We start from the raw sequence: 23,031 nt of genomic DNA, 5'->3' as shown, positions 1-23,031 counted from the left end.
CGGCGGATGTTATATTATTATGCATTTAAACAAACAAGCAAACACAAAAAGCTGCACATATGACGGCTTGTATTTGTTTATCAAAGTAATTAAGATTAATAAATCTTAGTTATTCTAATTAATGTGCAAATACGACAGATAGGTTAAGATACGACTGAAAAGTCAGATGGACTACATTTCCCAGAAAACCAAGCGAAAGGTGTCATCAGCCAGGCACCGGTGGCGTGGGTTTCTCTTGTCAAACTAGACACTATTTCTTCTTTTTGAACAGTATAACTAATTACTTGCAGTTTTAGACAAAATGACGGTAGGTCCAATCTTTTAATTACTCGCAGTATGAAATGGTTAATGCTAGTTTTTTGTTTTTTTTTTAATTTCTGCCTTAGAGCATTAATTCAATGTGGCTAATAGCAAAGTTAGCTAACATGAGCTGTTGAGACAATTACAGAAATAAAAAAGCCTGACTCTGTTAAGCTGGATATTGCGGCTGTTATTGTAAACTATGACATTCAGTTTATGATTCTTTGCTCGACGGTACATTTCAGGAGCGGAAAGGAACAGCAAAGCTGGACTTTCTGAGAAAGATTGAATTGGAAATCCAGGAGAAATGGGAGAGGGAGAGAACATTTGAGCAAGATGCACCGACAACAGTCGGGGAAAGTACAAAGTGAGTATCTTTTCAGTGTTCAAGAACAACCACGTGATCAGTTTTCTGAACAGTTTTACAGTATTTCTCAAATTGTTCCAGATAGAGAATATGCAACTGTAAGCCCATATATAAAGAAAGATTTCCAAAGATTTGCTGCACACTGGAATGTGAAAGCAGTTTCTGTAGAACTTCCTTGTAGAACTAAATATAATACACTTATTGTTTTATATTGTAATAGATATGTAGTATTTAGTACATTTTTTTTTGTTGCTGAATCATGTTGTCTGATGTTGTTTCATAGTTCACACTACAATCTTGGGAAAACCTGTTGGGCTGCAGCTAAATTGTTTGTTTGTTTTTTACCTTACCTTTTTTTTTTACCTTCTAGTAAAAACAAGTACCTGGTCACCTTTCCCTATCCTTACATGAATGGCCGTTTGCACCTTGGCCATACATTCAGTTTGTCAAAATGTGAGGTAAGTTTAAAGGCAGACATCGACTTGAGTCACCACCTGTTGCAAATAAGTTAAGATTGAAACATTTTGATATGTGGTCTCTTAGCCATTGTTGTTAATTTCTCATCCTGCAGTTTGCTGTTGGTTACCAGTCTCTTAAGGGAAAGAAATGCCTCTTTCCATTCGGGTTGCACTGTACAGGAATGCCGATCAAAGTAAGTAATGTTGGGGGTTTTTTTCTTTCTTTTTTTTATTCAGAAACTTTTCATAAGATTTCTAGGTGTCTATAATCTGACATAATCTTATCACTTTTCATCATATAAACATGCAATTACAGTTTGTTCTTATTGTCCCAAAATCAACTTTTAATATAATTATTTTATGCTACTATCGATCTGTCATAAACAGTTCTTTGTGTTTTTTCTGATATTTTTAATCAATAATTGTATCCATCAGGCCTGTGCAGACAAGCTGAAGAGAGAGATGGAGTTGTATGGAAACCCTCCACAGTTTCCAGAGGAGGAGGAAGAAGAGAAACAACAGCAAACAACATCTGATGAAATCATTATCAAGGACAAAGCAAAAGGCAAAAAGGTTAGGATCACAGGGCAGAAATGCTATTTTCAAAATGAATTTATTATACTTATGCTATAATGATAAAAGCTTGAGCTGTTTTTTTTAAGGCCTTTATTACCCAGGACAGAATTTGCAGAGTTAAGATGAAAGCAGTACCATAAAATTTGGTTTGAAGGTGTAAAAAATTAGGTCTGTTATCTAAGTAGTGTATGGCTTCTCCATTTTTTCAGATAAAAGAAAGTTTGTTAACGTTCTGCAATCTCTTTCTCGTTTCTTTGCCAGAGTAAAGCAGTGGCCAAATCTGGATCCTCCGCTTTGCAGTGGGACATCATGAGGTCTCTGGGCTTAACTGACCAGGAGATTGTCAAGTTTGCTGATGCTGAACACTGGCTGGATTACTTCCCTCCTTTGGCTGTCAAAGATCTCAAAGGGTTGGGAGTCAAGGTGGCTTTCTCTGTTTGTTTGTTTTTTCTTTCTGTGCTTTGATTAAAATTATTTTTAAGACTAAACTGCACATACCTTTTAAACATTCATGCAGTTTCATGTGGCAAAACATAGTAATTTTTAAATAAGAGACACAAAAAGTACAGTGACATTGATGCATTCATGTTTTCATGGCTAAAGGAAGGCACTGAATTTATTCAGTTGTGCTGACATGCTGTTATGTCATTACCTCATAGGTGGACTGGAGGCGTTCATTCATCACCACAGACGTGAACCCCTTCTACGACTCATTTGTCAGGTGGCAGTTTGTTACTCTAAAAGAGAGGAAAAAGATCAAATTTGGTAAAAGGTGAGATGCTTTCAGGTTTTCTTGTCATCTACCACAAGGTTTTTTTTTTTTTTTAATGATATAGGGAAAAAATCATCATAGTTTATATATGACTGATTTTTTTTAAGTGGCTTTCTTTCTCAATTCTGTTTAATTTGATGTCTTCCTTTTAGTTTTCTTTGAGTCTATTCTGAGTCTGTATATTCTGTTTATATTATTGAGTCTATATCGTGACTATTCTGAACTCCCCTGCAGGTATACCATCTACTGTCCCAAGGATGGACAACCATGCATGGACCATGACAGACAGACAGGAGAGGTAGACGTCCTCAGCTTGACAGAAAAAATTATTTATTCTGAAACTGTAGTATTGTTTAAGATTAGGTACACCTCACTAGTGTCAGGGTTGCCCCCCCCCCCCGCAACAAGTTTTTGGTCCATATTGACATGATAGCATCACATAGTTGCTGCAAATTTGTCAGAACAAGAACTAGCAGGAGTGGGGCCCGATGTGGTCTTCTGCTTCGTAGTTTCGATATGTTGTGCATCCAGAGATGTCCTTCTGTCTGTAACAAGGACTTATTTCAGTTGTTGTTGCTTTCCTATCAGGTTGAAGCAGTTTTCTACTTTTTGGATCATTCTGTCTTTAGAAATGGTTGTGTCATAAAATCCAAGTAGACTAATAACAGCAGCAACAACAATGCCACATTCAAAGTGACTTAATACCTAATAAAGTGACAATGTTGAGGCGTATTTAACCACAGATTTACTGCAGGAAATGCTTAAAAATGTTTGTTTTACTTATTTTACCACAAAACCTTCTTACAATTTAAATTTTAGTGATTGAGGAACTTTTATTTATCAAATTTTCTTCCTTAACATTTATACCTCACTTATAGGGAGTTGGACCTCAGGAATACACCCTGATCAAGATGAAGGTCGTTGAACCCTACACAGCAAAATTCAAATCCAAGGTTTTTTATAGCAGGTAACAAATACTTAACACTGTACTTCCACAAAAAAGAAAACAAAACTTTCTTGGAGATGACAGGTTTACAAAGAAAGACTGATTTTATCCTCTTGAATATAACTGTTTTAAATCCTGCCACTAAGCCTTAGTTTCGGTACTTCCCCACAGCGGTATGAAAGGCAAAAACATCTTCCTGGTGGCTGCTACACTTAGACCAGAGACCATGTTTGGTCAGACCAACTGCTGGGTGAGACCTGACATGAAGTATGTTGCTTTTGAGACAACCAATGGGGACGTCTTCATCTCCACCAGAAGGGCTGCCAGGAATATGTCTTTCCAGGGCTTCACCAAGGAAAATGGAGTGGTGCCAGTAATAATGGAAGTACTGGGACAGGTACTACTTTTTTCATATGCTGCTTCCAGCTACAGCAAATAAGTTCAGATCATTTAGATGGATTTATTTAATTTTAGTGGAATAAAAAATAAAATGCGATCTAATATTAAACCAGCGGTTCGTGTATCTGATTCAGTGGCCTTTTTTCTTTTTTTTGGTCTTTGTAGGATATCCTCGGCTGTGCCCTAAGTGCTCCTCTGACCTCCTATAACATCATCTATGCTCTCCCTATGCTCACCATCAAGGAGGATAAAGGTATGAGCCAAAACGCTAGGATTAGATTTGTAGCTTAAATTTCAGTACATTTTTGTTTTTGAGAAATTGTGCCGTTTCTTTTGAGGCAGAAATTTCTCACATTTAAACATCATACTTGTAGATGGACGCTGTTGCTGATTGCACTCAAAAAAGCAGGAATATTCCTGAGGAGTGGCACCCTCCTCTCTTATGTACTTGGCAATCACAAGTAGTTCTAAATAGTTCAGTTTTTCCACCTCTTGCTGTCTTCTGCACAGAATCTGACTGAAATTTGATTTATCCACATTTTATAACACTGTCTTATTTTGCTTGAGCTATATAGAAAATTCCTTGGGACTCAAAATAGCAGGACAAGGTCAAGGTAGAATTCAGAAGCATTGTTTGCACTGTCAAAGGATAGCTGCTATAAGTTCTTGTTTCCCTCCAGCACATAACATTTGCAATCATTTAAAATCGACCTTATTGCAGAGTGCTTCTATTCTGTTAGAAGTCAGACTTATCTATTTTTCTTGTCTGTGTTGCTCCAGGGTAGTAGTTTGTCTCTTTGTACTCGTGTCCTATTGATGAATCTCTGTAGAATTAGTAATAATTGGAATTTCTCAATGACTAAGTTGATATGTCACAATTTTAATAATAAATGCCCCCTGTGTCATCATGTTTCTGAGGGTTATGGAGGGTAAGGGAAAAGAATAAAAAACTGCATTATCATTTTATAGATTTTATGCATTGTTGTGTCTTTCCTGTCTGTCTTAGGTACTGGGGTAGTTACCAGTGTACCATCTGATGCTCCTGATGACATTGCTGCTCTCAGGGACATCAAGAAAAAACAGGTGACGATATAAACCTACGAAAAGGTCTGGAGCCATCCTGCATTTCTTTATATTTTTCAAAGTTTTTCTTTGGATATTGACTTCTTTTGCACTCATTTTTTAATCCAGTCTTTTTGTCTGATCTGATCAAAGCGTAAAAAGGCACCTAGCTCGAGGGATGAATAGTTTTGTGTCTACACATGACAGTCAACGTATCGAAGAACTTCGTTACTTTGTTACTTCAGGCATTTTTGTTACTAGCAGCTTGTCAAAAAAACGAGTTTTTCGTGTTCTGAAAACATGAAAAATGCCAATGATTGAACAGTTTCACAGTCATAAAATATTATTTTTATACTAACAAGTCGATTTACAATAAGCTTTTAGAGGGAAACATATCTGGACATGGTGTGCAGTATGTCCTGAAATTAGCTTTTTGAGGAATCTGGACAAGTGGAGAACTCAACAAGGAGTGACAGTCCTAAAAATTATCTACAGCAGGTGAACATGATTTAAAAGTCATTTCTTTAAGAAATGTGAAAAACTACAGCAAAAACCTGACACAGGAAAGGTGGCTGTCAAGATGTCATTTTTAAAGAAAACGGGGAGAAAAGGCTGAGGTATGCCAAATTACACCACATGATGGAATCAGTGGCAGCAGGTCTTAGGAAGTGATTCATCCAAATTGGAGTTCTGGTTTCAAATGTAGGGAGGTGGTCAGGAGACAGGTACAACAGAGAGTGTGAATAACTGTAAATCTGTAAAACACGGTGGAGGCTCTGTCATGCATTCCAGCCAGTGATGTTGGTGATCTTGTAAAAACTGATGGAATGATGAACACAAAAAGTATCATGACATTTTAATCCACCACAAAAACAAAACAAAAAAAAAACCATAGAAAGGTTTTTTTCTGTGGTAATGTCATCATGTTTTAGGATGACCATGATCCCAGACACATTTCAGTAAATTAATCATGAATAAAACCGAGTGGAACACCATCAGTCATGGGATGGACTCCCCAAGGCCGGAGCTCAATATTATTGAAACTGTGTGGGATCCTACTAACAGAGAACAAAACAAAAGGCAGGCAGCATCCAAAGAAGAACTTTGAATGTCCTCCAAGAAGCCTGGAGAACTATTTGCGATGGCTACTTAAAGAAATGACAAGAAAGTTTGCCTAAGAGAGTTCAAGTTGCATTGAATAGCTCATTAGAATTGTGCAGACTCTGTTTTTGCCTTATCTGCTGTATTTCCATTTATGTGTACAGATGTATCAATAAATCACTACACTTATTTACCATTTTCATAGCAGAATCAAAAGAAATATAAAGGTTCTGATACCATCCAGCAATAAGTTCAAAATTTCTGAACCTTTCACATAAGTGCGTAATATTTCAATTTGATGTTAGTTTTGTGGACAAAATGTAGTCATTTCTTCTCACATCCTCTTTGTTGATGTCACTGTTCTTTCTTGGACTTGGAATAAAAGGCGCTGCGGGAGAAGTATGGAATTGAGGACAAGATGGTTCTGCCTTTTGAGCCGGTAAGCTGAACTAGTAAAGTCCATCTATTTTACTTATGCTGCACAAAATTCATGCATTCAGTGTCACCCTGCAAAGTCATTGTGCTTTTATTTGTGTGCAGATCCCTATCATTGAGATTCCAGGATATGGCAACCTGTCTGCTCCTCTGGTGTGTGATGAGCTGAAGATCCAGAGCCAGAATGACAAGGAGAAACTGGCTGAAGCCAAGGAGAAGGTTTATCTGAAGGGATTTTATGAAGGGGTGAGTGCCATTAGTCCCTAATGGGTTCAAAGCATCTATGTTAGTTAACAAAATGTAGTCTGTCTGCAAAAGCCCTGCAGGTATACCTTTTAGGTTCGAAGCTTGTATTGTTTATCTCCCAGGCACAAATCAAGTAATTCGAAGCTTAAGGCTAGCCTAAATCATTCATCAACTGTCTGTGGATTTTTAGGTACCCTCAGGTAGTTTTCTTCTGTTTACCATCGTTAAACAATGAAGCAAGATGAAGTTCTGTAACCATTTGTGAGGCATAGCTCATTTGCTGGTAAATCTTGTAAATAGTTCAAACAGTGCATCAGTGTGTTTGACTTTCTGCTAATAATCTTCTGTCTTAGATCATGCTTGTGGAAGGCTACAAGGGCCAGAAGGTCCAGGATGTCAAGAAGCCCATCCAGAAGATGATGGTTGAAAGGGTAAAAAAATTATTTGCAATGTCACACAAAGTTGTTGTTTATTTATTTCTGTATTATTATTGACTCTATTTTCATGTATTCCAGGGAGAGGCCATGATCTATATGGAGCCAGAAAAGCGGGTCATGTCACGTTCAGCTGACGAGTGTGTGGTGGCTCTTTGTGACCAGTGGTGAGTGCTGCAGGAACTGTAAAATAAAGTCATAATTGTTGGTGTTTGATACTTTGAATTACAAAGTGACAAAAAGTTAACAGCTGGTAAGTTTAAATTAGTTCCAGTCATTCTGGTCATGAAACTCTTGTAATTTTAACTTTTTAAAAACATTTTTAGTGTTTACTGTCTTCAATAAGCCTTATGCAAATATTATTTGTTCATCCCACAGGTATTTGGATTATGGGGATGCTGAGTGGAAGCAGCAGACCAATGAAGCCCTGAAGTCTTTGGAAACGTAAGATCTCTGATGCAATTGATTTGCATTATATATCAAATTTGTCTTTTCTAGTGTTTTTGTGGGGGATCTTGTAAAGGTTCAGAACACCAATTTATTATTTGCCTATAAGCTTTATGCTGGAAATAAAATGTTTCAGTCCAGAGTCTTGCCTAATTCATGTTTTGTTTTGTTTTTATGTTTCATTTTGCAACACGATACAGATTTTGTGAGGAGACCAGAAGAAACTTTGAGGCAACTTTGGACTGGCTGCAGGAGCATGCCTGCTCACGTACCTATGGTCTTGGTAGGTGGTTTCTGTGTGTGTGTGTGTGTGTGTGTGTGTGTGTGTGTGTGTTCAGTAAATATTTATAACTAACCACCACTCTTATTTATCTTTAGCTTTGCTGGCTCTTTTAAGATCATGATTGTCTAATTGGAAACAGTTTTTTTTATATAAAGATTTGAACTTGTATTTGAGCGATGCTCTTGGTCTATAGATGGAGACAAAGGACTAATGATTGGACACCTAGCAACACTCCACCTCTGATGGTTTTTATAAGAATAGATGCAGACTGAAGGCCAGCTGGCATTCAGCGCAGGACACTGCAGTACAGTCTAGGCTAGCTGTAAACTGTTCCTCACTGTATAAATCTCTCCACATGTTTTAAGAATAAAAAACACAAAGTCTCTCTAGTCATTTTACCAGACAATTAGCCTGTAAGATGTTTAACATTGTCACCAACCTGAGTTTAGCTGATCTGAGGCTGCTTAAATAGTCGATCTTTTGTAAATTCTTCTAAACAGGGATTCCAAAATCCTAAAAATCTAATCTGTGGAAAAAAGTGTCAAACTATTTGTGTGAAAGCACAAGTTGCTTTGGTGTCTGGTTTGATTTGGTTTATTTGACAACAGAGTTACATTTCAGCTTGTTTACAGAAGATCACACAGTAAAGCCAAGACTTTATTCTACATTTCCTCGATATTTGGCACCAGTGTGTGTGCAGTTTGACAAGAAAACATTGTGTTAAAACTGATGAGATGTCGGTTGTCATAAAATGAATAATTTTGGTTTTCTTTCTCCTTCGTGTGCGTGTGCATGTGTGCGTGCATACATCCCCTGGTTACCATAGGAACGCGGCTGCCTTGGGACGAGCAGTGGCTGATTGAGTCCCTATCAGACTCCACCATCTACATGGCTTACTACACCGTAGCCCACCTTCTGCAGGGAGGTGTGCTTAACGGCCAAGGAGAGTCACCACTGGGCATCAAGTATGGATGCATCACACGCATGTGCACACAAAATATGCAGAAACCAGTAATCTGCAAATCATTGTTCATTTAAGTCTCGTCCCTTCTTTTGCACTAAAATAAATGTCAAATTAAAATGAAGCATGTACAGTCAGCTATTGAATTATATAAAACGCACACAGTCACACCAAGCATTCAATTTCTTCTTTTCACCTCACTTGAACACAATAAGTCTCTGTTTCTAGCCTCATTTATGTCTTTTTTTCTTCTCTTTTTTTCTCTATCACAGGCCAGAGCAGATGACTAGAGAGGTGTGGGACTTCATCTTCTTTAAGACTTCTCCTTTCCCTAAGACCAACATCCCTAAAGAGCATCTGCAGAGGCTTAGGAGGGAGTTTGAGTACTGGTACCCTGTGGATGTCCGTGTATCTGGCAAAGACCTGGTGCCCAACCATTTGTCATACTACCTGTACAACCATGTGGCCATGTGGCCCAAAGACAAGTAAGTTTGCCCACTGGACTGACCAGAACAAAAAAGAGGACCGGAATGAGGGGCGACAAACAAAATTTCGAACCTCCAGCTATCAGCTCTGAATGACACTCTTATCATGCTACAAAAATTATGTTCTCTAGTCTAATTGTGACATTTTTTTCACATCCACTTAGCTGGTGTTTCATAAAAATGTGATTGACAGTTAAATGAATATTTTTGGCAAATGTGCCCAACACAACAAGCACCTCTAAAGAGCTCTAATTAACACATTATATCCCATTAGTTTAATACATGCAAAAGTAAAAGTGTAAAAACATTTCAGCAGTTCACGACTGGTACACTGGTCTAATTCTTGGCTTAGACGAGTAACTTTTTGGAGTTTCTAGTGGTTGCCATGGAAACAGTCCTTTTGAGTCTGTTTTATACCCTTATTTGATGTCACTCTTGGCTCGGACTCGTTGGATTTGATCTTATTTTGTTGTAGTTTCCGCAACTCTTTCTGTATTTATGTACATAAGTTAAAATATGTTTTGGGGTTTTTTTTGAAATTATGTTACGGTGACACTACAGTAAGAGGAGATGACAATAATTCAGATTCAGTAATAGAATATTTATAATTGTGTCAGGTACTATATGCCTTCTTTAAGGTTTTGGTAATGTTACATTATCAGAATGTGATAATACTGTGCTTTTTACCATTTAAGATGTAAATCAATAATCACAATACAGTGTGATGTTATCAATGTCATAATGATGATGATTTTTAACATAATGCCAGTCTTTCTTTTGTTTTGCCAAATGGGTATGATTTTTTTTAATTTTTAATAAACTGAGCTCAGCTTTGCATTTGGGTAAACTTGACTATGATAATGGCAGTAATGATGAAAATAACAAGATAACACTAAAAAGAGGATTTTTTTTCTCTCTCTTTTTTTATTTTTTACAGCGGGAAGTGGCCACAAGCAGTGCGAGCTAATGGACATCTGCTCCTCAACTCTGAAAAGGTATGTCAAATATTAAGCTGTATGTATTACTTTAAAATCATTTAATTTGCTATTAGTTTATAACCCTGTAAGTTTAGGGCCCTGTACCATGCTCCAAGTCTAACATACCCAGTATATCTTTCTGTTATCGCAGTTCAGTCAGTTTAGTCAAGCAGGTCACATGAAGCAGTTTATCAACTCACTAAAATAACACAGGGTTTCCCAGTCTAGCTAAGTGCTTGTTGTCATGAAAGGATTGGCGTTGGGAGCCTCTGACCACTAATGCTCATCACAGAAATACAAAGATATTAGATACCTAAAGTTACCTGGTTAAGATGAAATCTTCCTTTGTTTCTGGTTTCATTTGATGGGATTTTTTGTGTTCCTTGACTGACCGACAGATTTTAAACATAACAGCCAAACATTTCTCAAATAAGCTTTAAGTTCTGAATGGTTTTAGGAATGCCATTTTCTGTTTTTGCTGCTGATTGTATTTTCTAGTTGGGTGTTTGTTTTTTTTTTGTTTTTTTGTTTTTTGTGGTTTTAAGCACAGAAAGACTATGTGTGGGTGGGCAGACCTGAAAGATTGTGGCTGCTAACATCTGTTTCTTTTATTGACCAGATGTCCAAATCAACTGGAAATTTCCTCACTCTCAGCCAAGCCATTGACAAGTTTTCAGCAGACGGTATAATCAGTTTCTTCTTGATTTATCTCTCCTTCTTTCTCTTTTATTTCTTTCCCTCTTCATAGTTTTCTTCTCAATGACTCTTTCATCTTACCATGAAACCTTGGGAAAAAACACTTCAGGTGTACATTTGGAACCGATTTCAACTGTGATTTTCCCAGTGCATGGGCTGTTATGGTTGATTATATTGTTAACATCTCTTATCCCCTGGTGAAGGTGTTTAGAAAATGAACCAATTTTCATAAGATAGATGAGGTTTTGATGTTGAGTATTATGAGCTGTTGTATTTGTCAGGTCAGTCAGTGGACTGTAAGTAAGAGATTTCTGTGTAATTATGTAATATGCACACTTTAAAATAGAGAATGCATGATGTTCTCAATATCAATGTGTGCTCTAAGATGAGAAGCTTTTAATTAGTTTTCAACAACATTTTGTTTTGTTGTTGCAAAAGAATTGCCTCTATCATTCATGTATTATGTATTTACAGATGTATTATATTCAAGGAATGCGGTTTCAAAAGATAAAAAGCAAATAAAATATTTAGAAGGAATATAAGAGGAAGATAAATTGTGTTTTTAGAAATGGCTGGAAAGTGAGAACATTACAACTTTTATGTTTGGTATAATGTTGATTATCCACAGGGAATTCAAGACTTATGTTTTTCCTCTCTATATGTTTACTTTTTTCCTTTACGTTAGCGATGGATAGATGGATAATTTTCACCTTCTTTTTTTGATATCTTCAGTGAGCTGAAGAATAGATGGATAGTTCATGCTTCTATAGAAGATATCCTGCTGTGGGAGGAAACAGCTTCATGGTCTGCCAGCAGATAGACACATAAAGTTGTTCCTGTCTTAAAGCTAGGAGGGATGTCTGCTGAATAGCTGACGTTTTCTCAAGCTTTGGAATTTTCCACAGAGCCTCTGTACTTCACCTTTTGTTGAACTATTTTGTAGAATAGAAAAAAAAGTGCTGTGTTCATTGTATATCCTGAATAGAGGATTCAGATAGTTGGATATTAAACTGGAGCAAATTACAAAGGCAGTTGCGTTTGTGAGAGTGACTGTATATCAGTTTTACATCTATTATATTGTACCTGTACATTCTGCTGTTTTAACACGTTCTCATTTCCATTCTCAGGTATGCGTCTGGCTCTAGCGGATGCTGGGGACACAGTGGAGGATGCTAACTTTGTAGAGACCATGGCTGATGCTGGCATCCTGCGCCTCTACACCTGGGTGGAATGGGTGAAGGAGATGATCGCCAACCAGAACAACCTGAGGACGGGACCTGCAGACACCTTTAATGATCGAGTTTTTGCCAGGTAGTCTGAGGATTTAAGAGGGTCTGGAATGAAAAGGATTTACAAGTTCTGAAATTTATTGAATTTTAGCCTTGGTAAAGCAAAAGAATCCACAGCTATGTCTGCATTAATAAATGTAAAGCAAAAGCCTGATTGTGGTTAAATGTTTTAAAAGTACATTTTTTAAAAATAATTTTCTTTCCTGGTTAGTGAGATGAATGCAGGCATCCTGAAGACAGAGCAGTACTATGAGAGAATGATGTACAAGGAGGCTTTGAAAAGTGGCTTTTTCGAATTTCAGGTAAATTCAATTTATAAAATTCCATCTCTGAGAGTCCTTAATCATTTTATGAGATCATGTAACAGACACTGCAGCATGATTTCAAGTATCCATAATCTACCAAGAGTAGTAGAGCATTTAGATTCCAGATACTGCAGTCATCGTTAAATCAGTAGAAGAGACTGACTCGAGTTTCGCTGATGAACCTTGTGTTGTTTTATTGTGTGTATTTAGGCAGCCAAAGATAAGTATCGGGAGCTGGCCATCGAAGGCATGCACAGAGACCTTGTCTTCCAGTTCATAGAAAGGCAAACTCTGCTGCTGGCCCCCATCTGCCCGCATCTTTGTGAATACACTTGGGGTCTGCTTGGCAAGGTAAGAAACACATGGATTTAGCGTCATATCCCTGTTTTCAGGCTCCGAGTTGGCTCTGTGCTCTGACTTGACTCATATCTAACTTCTCCTTTCTGTCCTTAGTTCTTATCTGTCTTGTATATTTCAGAGTAAAACAGGAATACAGTCAAAAGAAACATTTTAACATCCAGTGTTTGTTTGTATTCATGAGTAGAACTGGGATCAAGGAGCTGAAAGCTACAGCTTTAGGTAGACCTGCAGTAGCTCTGGGCCTGCTGCTTATTTACCTGTGTGAAATGGTTACTGACATTCTCACTGTTGATGTACATATCCACCGGGAGCATATCTTCGCACTATGGACCTTTTTCTCACTGCAGCATGAAGCAAATGCACACACAGGTGCACACTTCAAATAGCACAGGGAAACAAATATATTTTTAACACTCAAATTTATGAATATGAAGGAGTGCAGCTGTGATGGAAATGGCTTTTTTGGCTGTCGCTAAGCAACAAAAAAAGCCCCAACACCACTGTGTTCTCCAGTCATGTGTTCAGTACGACTAACTAAAGAGCTAAGAGGCACTCGGTACACAGAGAACTTACACATGCCACTGTTATGATACCATTGTGACCTCTGGTTGTGTAGTTATGATAACACTAAAGTTTATTTGTGTAGCAGTTACCAAAACCAATGCTACCCAAGTGCTTCACAGAAACACTGACTAAGAGGACAAACTAGGAGAAAATTAAAAAGAAATTTCAAATCCATTTAGAATAGGCAGCCCAAGATTTAACTGCAATTTCAAAATTGGAATAAGATACAGTGTGATTCCAATTGTAATGAATAACTTCAAATTAACATACAAAGTAAACAGAAAAAGACGGAGTTAAGAATGTCAAAAGAAATCAAATCTATACTAAAATGTATTTTAGTTACATATGAGCTTTTTTTTTTTCTCAGAAAGCTTTTTTTTTTTAAAAAAGAAATTATTAATAAGAAAACACTAACGAGGCAAGCCAGAATTCCTGGGCAGGGCTAACAGCAAACACTTGATTGCCTTTTTGTCTTTAAACTTGAGGTGGGAACAGTTAACAGGTTTCTACTTGAGGATCTGAGGCTGCGTACTACTTGATATGAGAAAAGCAGTCCCAGCAGATATTCTGGAGCTGAGCCCAGCCGTGAAAGTTTTTAAAAGTTTACACTGCTCACTAAGTGACTGTTTTTTCTTCTCTATTTCTGCTTGACAGACTGGTTCTCTGATGAAGGCATCATGGCCTGTGGCCGGGCCCGTGGACGAGGTTCTGATTCGTTCCTCTCAATATTTGATGGAAACTGCTCACGACCTTCGTCTTCGCCTCAAAGCCTACATGCTTCCGCCTAAAAGCAAGGTAAGATATGAAGTTGTCTGTACACTTTGCCTTCATGGATATGCTGTGAGTTTTGAGTTGCAAAATAAAACAGACTGATGTAACTCTACAGCAGCATCCTATATCCTTTCTGATACACTTGTGAGCTTATGTCTGTGTTCACAGCAGGAAAGCCAGTCTATTGTTTGTTAACAGTTCCGCACTTCAATAAGTGGCTGTAGGCAGCTTAGAGAAAAGCAAACAAGTATTGACAACATCTAAGACAGGCAATATCTCAGGCTTCCAGGCCCCTGTTATTGATTTACTGGAAATGCTTTGTTGCCATTGAGGTAGGATTGGAAAGATGATGGGAAAAGAGAAGAAAAAGGAGACAGGAAAGGGTTTTCTTTTTTCTTTTTCTAAAATTTAAATACAGTTGTTATTTTTTTATACAATAAGTGTTCTCAGCAGTAACACCTATGTTGTTAGCATGTGAGTTTTAAATCAGCCTATAAAAGGGGATTTGTGAATCTGTGATATGTACAAAAATTAAAAATATAATTAAAAACAAAAAGTAATAAAACAAAAAAAAGAAAATTGGGAACCTGGCCAGGGTATACTCCACCTCTCGCCCTACGATGGCTGGGATAGGCTCCAGGCCCCCTAAACCCCACCCCCAAGTAGAAAATATGGAATATTTGATCAAGTAACATTATATTATAAAATAATATCTATGCAACTTTTTACATACTGTGACAGTATAATATGAAGGTACATTTGTGAAAACACACATACAGTACAGCACTAGAGTAGGGGAGTTGACAGCTGTGATGTAATACAAGTTCACAGATCATTATGTCTGCTAAAGAACACACATACACACACACACACACACACACACACACACACACACACACACACACAAAACAGCTATTTTGTTTGTTTGTCTTTTTTCCTTGAATAATCCAAACCCAGTTGGAATCTGATTGAGGCCACCTTGTTTTGGGGACCTGATGTATGAATAAACAAGATGAATGTGAAAGGCTTCTTAAAAACACAAACATTAATCCTGTTTTCCTTCTAACAGAAAGGTGACTCCAAGCCTCCAGCCAAGCCCTCCCACTGCACCATCTATGTGGCCAAGAGCTACCCTCCATGGCAGCACAGTGCCTTATCCCTGCTCGGCAAGCACTACAAGGTAGGAAACAAACACACAAAGCCCAACATTATTCACGGCATTAGGTTTGAAGATTTATTGTTTGCTGAAGAACTGCAGGTCTGCCTAGTGGTGCAATAATATGCTTATTTCTGTAAATCAATAATTTCAGAATTAAATGATTATGTAATTGAATTCTTTCAGTTTCTCTGTGTCTTCCTATCGATGCTTCTGTTTGTTTAAGTTTCTTAATTGTTTTTTCTTTTCTTTTATGTTCCTGTTTGTATGTCTAGAACAACAATGGGGCCCTTCCGGACAACAAAGTGATAGCGAGTGAACTAGGCGCTCTGCCGGAACTGAAGAAATACATGAAGAGAGTCATGCCTTTTGTAGCCATGATCAAGGTAAAAATATTGAAAGGCCAACATTAATGTTTTACTATGAAGACGTACACAGCCCACTCTCCACCAATGATCATAAACCGTTTTGTCATCTTTATACGTAGATGGAATTTTCCAGAGACATTTTTTCACTTGTGATTTCCTTTTTAATAAGTCTCTTACACAACAGCCAATCCATAAGTTGACTGTTTTTTCACACTGATCAACTTATGATTGGTGGAAAGTCTTCCCTGATAATTTGTTGGGAAGATTGGAGTTGAAAAGCTATTTTCTTTTTTTTTTTAGTGCTTTGTGTTAAATAATAACAAAACTGTAGACAATACAATGAAAAATTTGAACAAGTGTTACACTGACATTACAGAGAAATTTCAGGAATACTTGTTCTGCACAGTGTAATGTGTTTATTGATTGAAAAGAATACAAAACACACTTTTGATGGGCTGTGTCAGCCACTTTCCATTTATTTGCAGCATCCACAAAAAATATGTTCACTGTCTCGGCCGCAGGTCTGCATGTCTTGATTTACAATTTTTATCCCCACCTTTCATGTTACGAAAACGTTTCTAAAAGCAGTAGCCACCAGATGATACAAATATCAAAAATAACATTATGCCTGCAGTTGCTGTTTCTGTTATATAAAGCTACATATTCACTCAAGATCAAGTGGTGCTAATAAATGATCAGAAGCATTGTTGCTTATTAAAATTTTAGAAGCCACATCTCTTGTGCTCTGGGCTTTGTTCAGGTGTCGCTCTTTCACTGCAGTGATCAAATAGAATGAAGCTAATAAATAGTCATGATGAGCTTTGTATTCATCCACGGTTTGTCTCTCAAGCTGGTCTTGTATCTTTCATGTCGATTTCTCGCCCTGCTTTATTTGTTTGTTTTTAACTTTTTCGGCTCATAAACATTTGTTTCTTGATAATCTTGTGGTGGTGGCATCAACATAGCAATGAACTTTGTGTGTGCGCTGTATTATAAACTAAAGCACGATTGCCTCAGTAATGAGATGAATTTTTATATTTCCAAATATCTCAGCTTCTGTGTAAAATTATACCAAGGAAATCCTCTGCACTTCCTCATGGGAGTTATTATTCATTGCCTTGTTGATCATTCGTGATGATAGCTCTGATTCTTATCATGTACAATGGGATCTTCTTTTTTTCTTTAGGAGAACCTGGAAAAGAATGGACCCAGAGTTTTGGATTTGGAGCTGGAATTTGATGAGCGAGCAGTTCTCATGGAGAACCTGGTCTACTTGACTAATTCTTTGGAGGTAAGCTTTTTGATCCGACCTTTACCCCACGTTGTTGGTGTCTAAAATTTGTTGGGCAACAACTGTGCAGCAAAGTGTGCAGAACTTTGGTTCAGTGTGTCTTCACATAAATGTCAAACTCGCACAGAGATGCTTTAAAGCTGAGTTTTACTCCCTTTGCAGAAGTAAGTTGAAGAAATCCTGAGCTCAGTTCTCTGCAGAAAATCCCCTTAATACCACTGTCTGCACAAAAGCTTAGCCTAGGCGGGGAAAAAAGGGGGGGAAAAAGCCCAAAGTCCCCAGGATACTTCTGCGAAACCAGCAGATTTAACCACAGAAAAGGAAAATTGCACTTAATGTACATCAAAGCAATAGCTCGGCTTAAATTCCCATGTTTCTGATAGATCATAGCTAAAGATAAGTTGATGACAAGGAAGACATAATGAAATGAAATACGCTGTATCATGTAGGACTAAAAAAGGGTGATACATTACCTTACTCACAAACCAACTCTAAGAAGTGGGTTAACTAGTGTGGCTTGAAATGGGCTTGTAGTTCATAGGACAGATGAGGAGAGAAGTGCTTTGTCTGTCGCTATTCCTGGTCTTCTTTAAAGACCCAAGTACAAACTAGTCTCTCATTACTGTAGCATGATTAGTACGACCAGCATTTGCCGGTGTGCATACCAAACGCACCTGTAAACATACTCCCTGTGGATTACACTGCTGAGCTGATTATCTTTTTCCCCTCCATCTTTTCTCTTTGACAGTTGGAGCAGATTGACATCTTGTTTGCTTCTGAGGCTGATGACAAAGTGAAGGAGGACTGTTGCCCAGGGAAACCGTTCAGTGTTTTCAGATCAGAGGTAAATACTTTTCAATGCTTATTAGCTTTGGCCAGACTTTGTGCGTGTTAGATCACTTTTAGCTTTTTTCTCCTCACTCATGTGTTTGTCCACAGTTTTCATATATTCGTTATGGCTGTGCTCATTTTACTGACTTATTTCATTTTGTGCAGCAGCCAGTGATGAACAAAGTAATTTGTTTTATACTCAAATCAAAAAGACAGTTTTTCATTTCTCCTCGTTTTTTAATCCCTGTAGCCTGGAGTTTCTGTGTCCTTGGTCAACCCTCAGCCGTGCAATGGCATGTTTTCTACAAAGGTTGACGTCCGACAGGGGGACACCAGAGACAGCATCGTCCGCAGGCTAGCCAAGGTCAACAGACTCATTAAAGGTTAGTAAGACAAAAATAAATAAAGCCAAAATGACTTTTAGTGACTTAATCAAAAGGGGATAAAAGTATTTGCTCAGTTTAGTTGAAAGCATTTGGGTTCAATTAACCAGCACCATGTGATGTTCAACACACATTTTCCTTCTATCTTTCTGACCCATCTTTTCTACTCTTTCCCAGCCTGTAGTAATCATATAGAAGGAGTGGGGAAGGTTTGAGTGAACAACAGAAAACATCTAAAAAAACAAAACAAAACAGTGTGACAGAGTGAATTGATTGGGCAGAGTTGAGAGAGGCCAGTGTGATGGGTATGAAACCATACCTCAAGTTTTAAATGTCCCCAGGTACACAGTGGCCTTAACATTTGTGAAAAGTTTAGAATAACATGACTGAATAACTGAGCTAGAAGGGCCTTTATCACAGGGAGTTAAATATACAGTGGGGAAAATAATTTCTTGGTCCCCTGCTGAATTTGTAAGTTTGCTCACTTACAAAGAAATAAACAATCTCTATTTTTATGCAAATTTCATTTTAATAAAGAGAGAGAATATTAACCCAAGCTTTACATAAATTACATAAAAGTGATAAATTGATTTGCGTGTCATTGTGTGAAATAAGTATTTGATCTCCAAGCCAAACATGATTTAGTACTTGTGGAGAAACCCTTGTTTGTAAGCATAGCGGTAAGATGTTTCTTGTAGTTGGTCATGAGGTTTGCATACATCTCAGGAGGGAGTTTGGCCCACTCCTCTTTACAGAAAGTCTCTAAATCATTTAGGTTTCTTGGATGGTGCTTGGTAACTTGAATCTTCAGCTCACTCCATAGATTTACTATAGGACTGAGATCTGAAGGCTGGCTAGGTCACATGACCTTAATGTGCTTCTTCATTAGCCACTCCTTAGTTGCCTTGGTGGTATGTTTTTGGGTCACTGTCATGCTGGAAGACCCAGCATGGGGGAAGGAGGTTTGCATCCAAGATTTTACAGTACATGACCTCATGTGCCTTCTGGTGCACGGGGACTTTGCAGGCGCAGCAAGATTTCAACCCATTACGGCGTAGTGTGTTGCCACTGGTATTCTTGGTGACTGTGGTCCCAACTTCCTTCATATCATTAACAACTTTGCCGAGCAAAGTAGCATTAGGATGATCCACCACCTCTCTCTCTTTCTTTCACTCTCTTTCAGCTATTTAGACAGCCTCAGTGTCTCTACACAAAGACACTTAATGTACAGCGTTCATTTACCTTCGCTTCAGTCATCTTTAATTCCAAGCTAATTTATGTGAGCTGTCTGATGACAGCTGACAGCCATATCATGCCGTTAAAACTGTGGCAAATATCTCTGCCAGTGTGTTGCTAACACAACAACCACCAGCAATCCTTCATCAAATTTGTGCGAACCGCTTGAGAAAGCTTTCCGCTGTGATTGCACCACCAGGCACTCTGCCTTTTGAGAGGTTCTGCTTCTGCTGTTTCCATATTGTCTTTTATGTTTGGCTTTAGTTTTGTGTTATGCTTTCAGATTTGAAAAGAAAAACTGAATAATGTTGGCTTAGAACAGTTCAATATATGACCCAATTTTCTTTGTAGGCTGTTTTCTTTCACTTCTCTGTTCTCTGCCTGTAATGTCTCATCTCAAGTTTTTTTTTCTGTATATCTCAGTGAATTCTTTCTTTTCATTTTTTCCATCCTGCTTCTTCTTTTATATTCTCCAGTTTCCCCAATCTCAAGCATAGCTTTCTGTTTCTTACTTGTTTATCTATCCCACCTCCAGTACTTCTGCAATTTCAAAGTTATTTTATTTCCCATGTTTCTTGTCTGTCTTGCCTCACATCTTTCTGTCCACCTTCACTCCACCAGATCTGTCCAGAGTCAAGTTGATGAGGTATGAGGACCCTTTGCTCGGCCCTCGCCGGCTGCCTGTCCTGGGACAGGAGGAACAAGGCAAACTGCTCATCTCCAACAAATCTGTGTTCAACATCAATCTGGAGGAAAAGAAGGTCACTCTGGCTGACAACGGCCTCACTGTAGACATTGGCGACACTCTGGTTTATCTGGTTCATTAGAATAACATTGATCACACACACACACAGAGGTGAGGGGGCATGTTCAGTAGTTGTTGAGCTTTGTTGAAGATTCAAACGCATCAAGAAATGTTGCGGCAAAACAACTCATTTTGATTTAAAGCATCAGGACAGCAATTCAAAGCTGTATCTGTTTTATAATTGATATTTCTGTTTGTAAACTGATGAGTGTAACATCAAGAAATACCGAAACTAGCTGGACCTAAAATGATGGCTTGTGTCTTCTTTTCTTTAAAACAAATTCTATATTTGTAGTACATCCACATCTGCCTCTGGGCTATCCCTCTGGTACAGTTTTCTCCTTAAGAAGTTAGTATTGCAAAACCGTTATCACAAAATACTGCAAACCTATCCTAAAAGTTTTGACCTTTTTTTTTTTTGTCATGGTTGCAATCAAGAACAGCACTAGAATTTGTCATCTGTTTTGCAGGACTCAGGAACTCAGTCAGCGGTGTCCATATTTAAATCGTCTGTACAGTTTATTCTTGTCACAGAAAACCACTGATTTGATGTATGTTTATGTTGTGAGACTGCTCCTGCATCCTCCAGAATGCCTGATGGTTTCATACAGAGGGTAACGTGCCTTGTGTTGTTTTATACATCCAAGGTGAGGCGTATCGTTCCCTTATGTTTGTCAGCCTGTCAGACAGCTTTCCTGTTTTCTAGCTGTGGATGGTGCTTGTCTGGCTTTTCCAGATGAATAATAAAACCTATGAAACATTAAACCTCTGTGGTGTTTGTCTTCCTCTAACCTCTATGCTGGCAGTGGCGCAATAAAACAAAATACGTTTACTTAAGATTTATACTTATGGGCATGTTTGAGATCTCTGTGCTTTTCACACCTCTGTTAACTTCTACTCCATCACATCTCACAGGGAACTAAAGTGTTAGTGTTAGTCAAGTGTTAAAATTAAGATTCATGAGTTGAATCTAGATGTCTATAGTGAAAGGTTAGAGCTTATTTGAGGAGTAAAGCAGCCTGGATACAACTACTGTATAGCCAATATCTCTTCTGTTGATATACCAAATCTTTGTTCTAAAACCAAATATAAAAACACACTGTGCATGAAGTTACTCTACCTCTCTGTCAGAATCAACCAGCAATCTTGCAGCTGAAAAATGCAGTCTGAAAAACAGCAGGCACTTAAGTGGCTACATGACAGAGTCTCATGTTAAAATGTCAAACTAGCAATATTTGGGAAAAAATTTTTTTTTACAGCCTGATGGAAATATTGATTTGATTGGCATGTCTCCCAGCACACCATCCAAGGTGTTTGTCAGGCCTGAAAACTGCTCTCACTGCATTTGTGCTATTGGTCCCTTTTGCAACATTTTAATGGAATTAACCTCATATTTCATGCCTTCACAATATAGTCCAGATCGATTTAAAAGTGAAAATGGTGAAAAAATTATCAGATTGTTGGAACTGAATATCCATTACCATTTTAATCATTTAACTCTATGCTTGCTGATATTTGCAAAAATCCTCACAACTACCAATAATGAACAAAAATTGCTTATTGTGAATAAATCTGTGCATTCAAAGCAGTAACAGGACATCTTGCATGTGTGGGCTTGTAAATACATTTCCCACTCTAATCTTATGACCTCCCTCAACCACTCTTGAGTTCTGCTCTCAGTAAGCTCAGAAGAAATTGACTGTAATTTGTTTCCTTTTAGATTATTCTGTTATGCTTCTGGTGTTTGTAGATGCAAAGGTAATATAATATAATCACATTTATTTTCATTTATTTTCTAGTCTTCCAGACCACTCAAAGAGCTTTTAACTACAAGTCACACTTTAACTATGCATTCATGCAGCACTTTATTCTTTACACTTAAAAAAAATGTGTCCACCTTACATCCATGGCCTTTTTAGAATCACCAGTTACCCTAGCCATGTTTTTGAACTGTGGGAGAAACCAACACAGGAACAGAGAGAACTCCACAGAGAAACAAGTTCTGCGCCCCATATAAGAAGTTTTTGTTTAGTTAAGTGGAATCAATTTTTTTGTTTGTTTTGTTTCTGTGTTCATCCTTGATGCAGAACTAATTGGCAGATATGTGTGTTTGTGCATGGTGCTAGCCAAACCTGCCAGTCTTACCTTCTTGTCCAAGGATGGTAACTTCTTGTTCCAAAAAACTAAGCTGGCGTTATAGACTGACATGGAATTTGATTTAAAAAAAAGATCCAAGCTGAGATCACTGTACAGGTAAACATAAAACCTTCCAGTGTGGACAGAAAAGCACAAGCCTTCAGGCCTGTATCACTTAGAAAGGCTTTTACAGAATGACTTAATCAGGAATGCCAGTGAAAATAATCATGAGAAAATGATGCATTGCTTTAATCCTGGGGACTTCAGATTAAACAGTACAATGTTTTAGGTAATTTACTATGTTCCCCTTCACTTTTCTCTTTGGGTGTACTTGTGTGTGAACCGTCTTGGCCTCCAAACCATCATTAGTTTCACTACATGTCTCTCCACCACGTACAAAGTGCTGCCTGCTTCCCTCTTTCTCTTTTCGTTACCCACTGTCAGACGTGAAATATGTCAGTCTAAATATAAAGGTCAATAAGAGAACACAGGAAATGAACACATTGCCTCTAAACATAAACCACAAGTAATTCATTGTATCTCTGACTTCCCAGCGCTCCAGTCTATAGACTTGTATTTCTACCTTAAGGG

The 23,031-nt window shown here is 37.9% G+C and overlaps 1 protein-coding gene across 1 annotated transcript; it reads left to right on the top strand.

Moving 5' to 3' along the window:
• Positions 1-200: 200 nt before the first annotated feature.
• LOC134636876 (leucine--tRNA ligase, cytoplasmic-like) lies at positions 201-21,069 on the top strand. Its single transcript, XM_063487119.1, has 32 exons — positions 201-307; positions 546-667; positions 1,038-1,125; positions 1,239-1,319; positions 1,561-1,698; positions 1,963-2,124; positions 2,361-2,473; positions 2,708-2,771; positions 3,352-3,440; positions 3,591-3,816; positions 3,984-4,071; positions 4,825-4,901; positions 6,367-6,420; positions 6,522-6,662; positions 7,016-7,093; positions 7,178-7,263; positions 7,475-7,540; positions 7,744-7,826; positions 8,653-8,791; positions 9,060-9,272; positions 10,210-10,267; positions 10,869-10,932; positions 12,073-12,256; positions 12,446-12,536; positions 12,750-12,890; positions 14,118-14,258; positions 15,304-15,414; positions 15,666-15,776; positions 16,945-17,049; positions 17,798-17,893; positions 18,131-18,263; positions 20,121-21,069. The coding sequence occupies exons 1-32, from the start codon at positions 302-304 to the stop codon at positions 20,324-20,326; spliced, it is 3,555 nt and encodes a 1,184-aa protein (XP_063343189.1). The 5' UTR covers positions 201-301; the 3' UTR covers positions 20,327-21,069.
• Positions 21,070-23,031: the final 1,962 nt, after the last annotated feature.

This window comes from Pelmatolapia mariae, linkage group LG10_11 (assembly GCF_036321145.2).
Source record: "Pelmatolapia mariae isolate MD_Pm_ZW linkage group LG10_11, Pm_UMD_F_2, whole genome shotgun sequence".
Taxonomy (NCBI): domain Eukaryota; kingdom Metazoa; phylum Chordata; class Actinopteri; order Cichliformes; family Cichlidae; genus Pelmatolapia; species Pelmatolapia mariae.
This window is presented reverse-complemented; position numbering and strand designations above follow the sequence as displayed.

Excerpts from the sequence above, each read along its gene's own strand:
- LOC134636876 (XM_063487119.1), top strand. Across the intron at positions 668-1,037 it reads ACAGTCGGGGAAAGTACAAA|TAAAAACAAGTACCTGGTCA; the intron begins GTGAGTATCTTT and ends TTTACCTTCTAG. Across the intron at positions 2,772-3,351 it reads ATGACAGACAGACAGGAGAG|GGAGTTGGACCTCAGGAATA; the intron begins GTAGACGTCCTC and ends CCTCACTTATAG.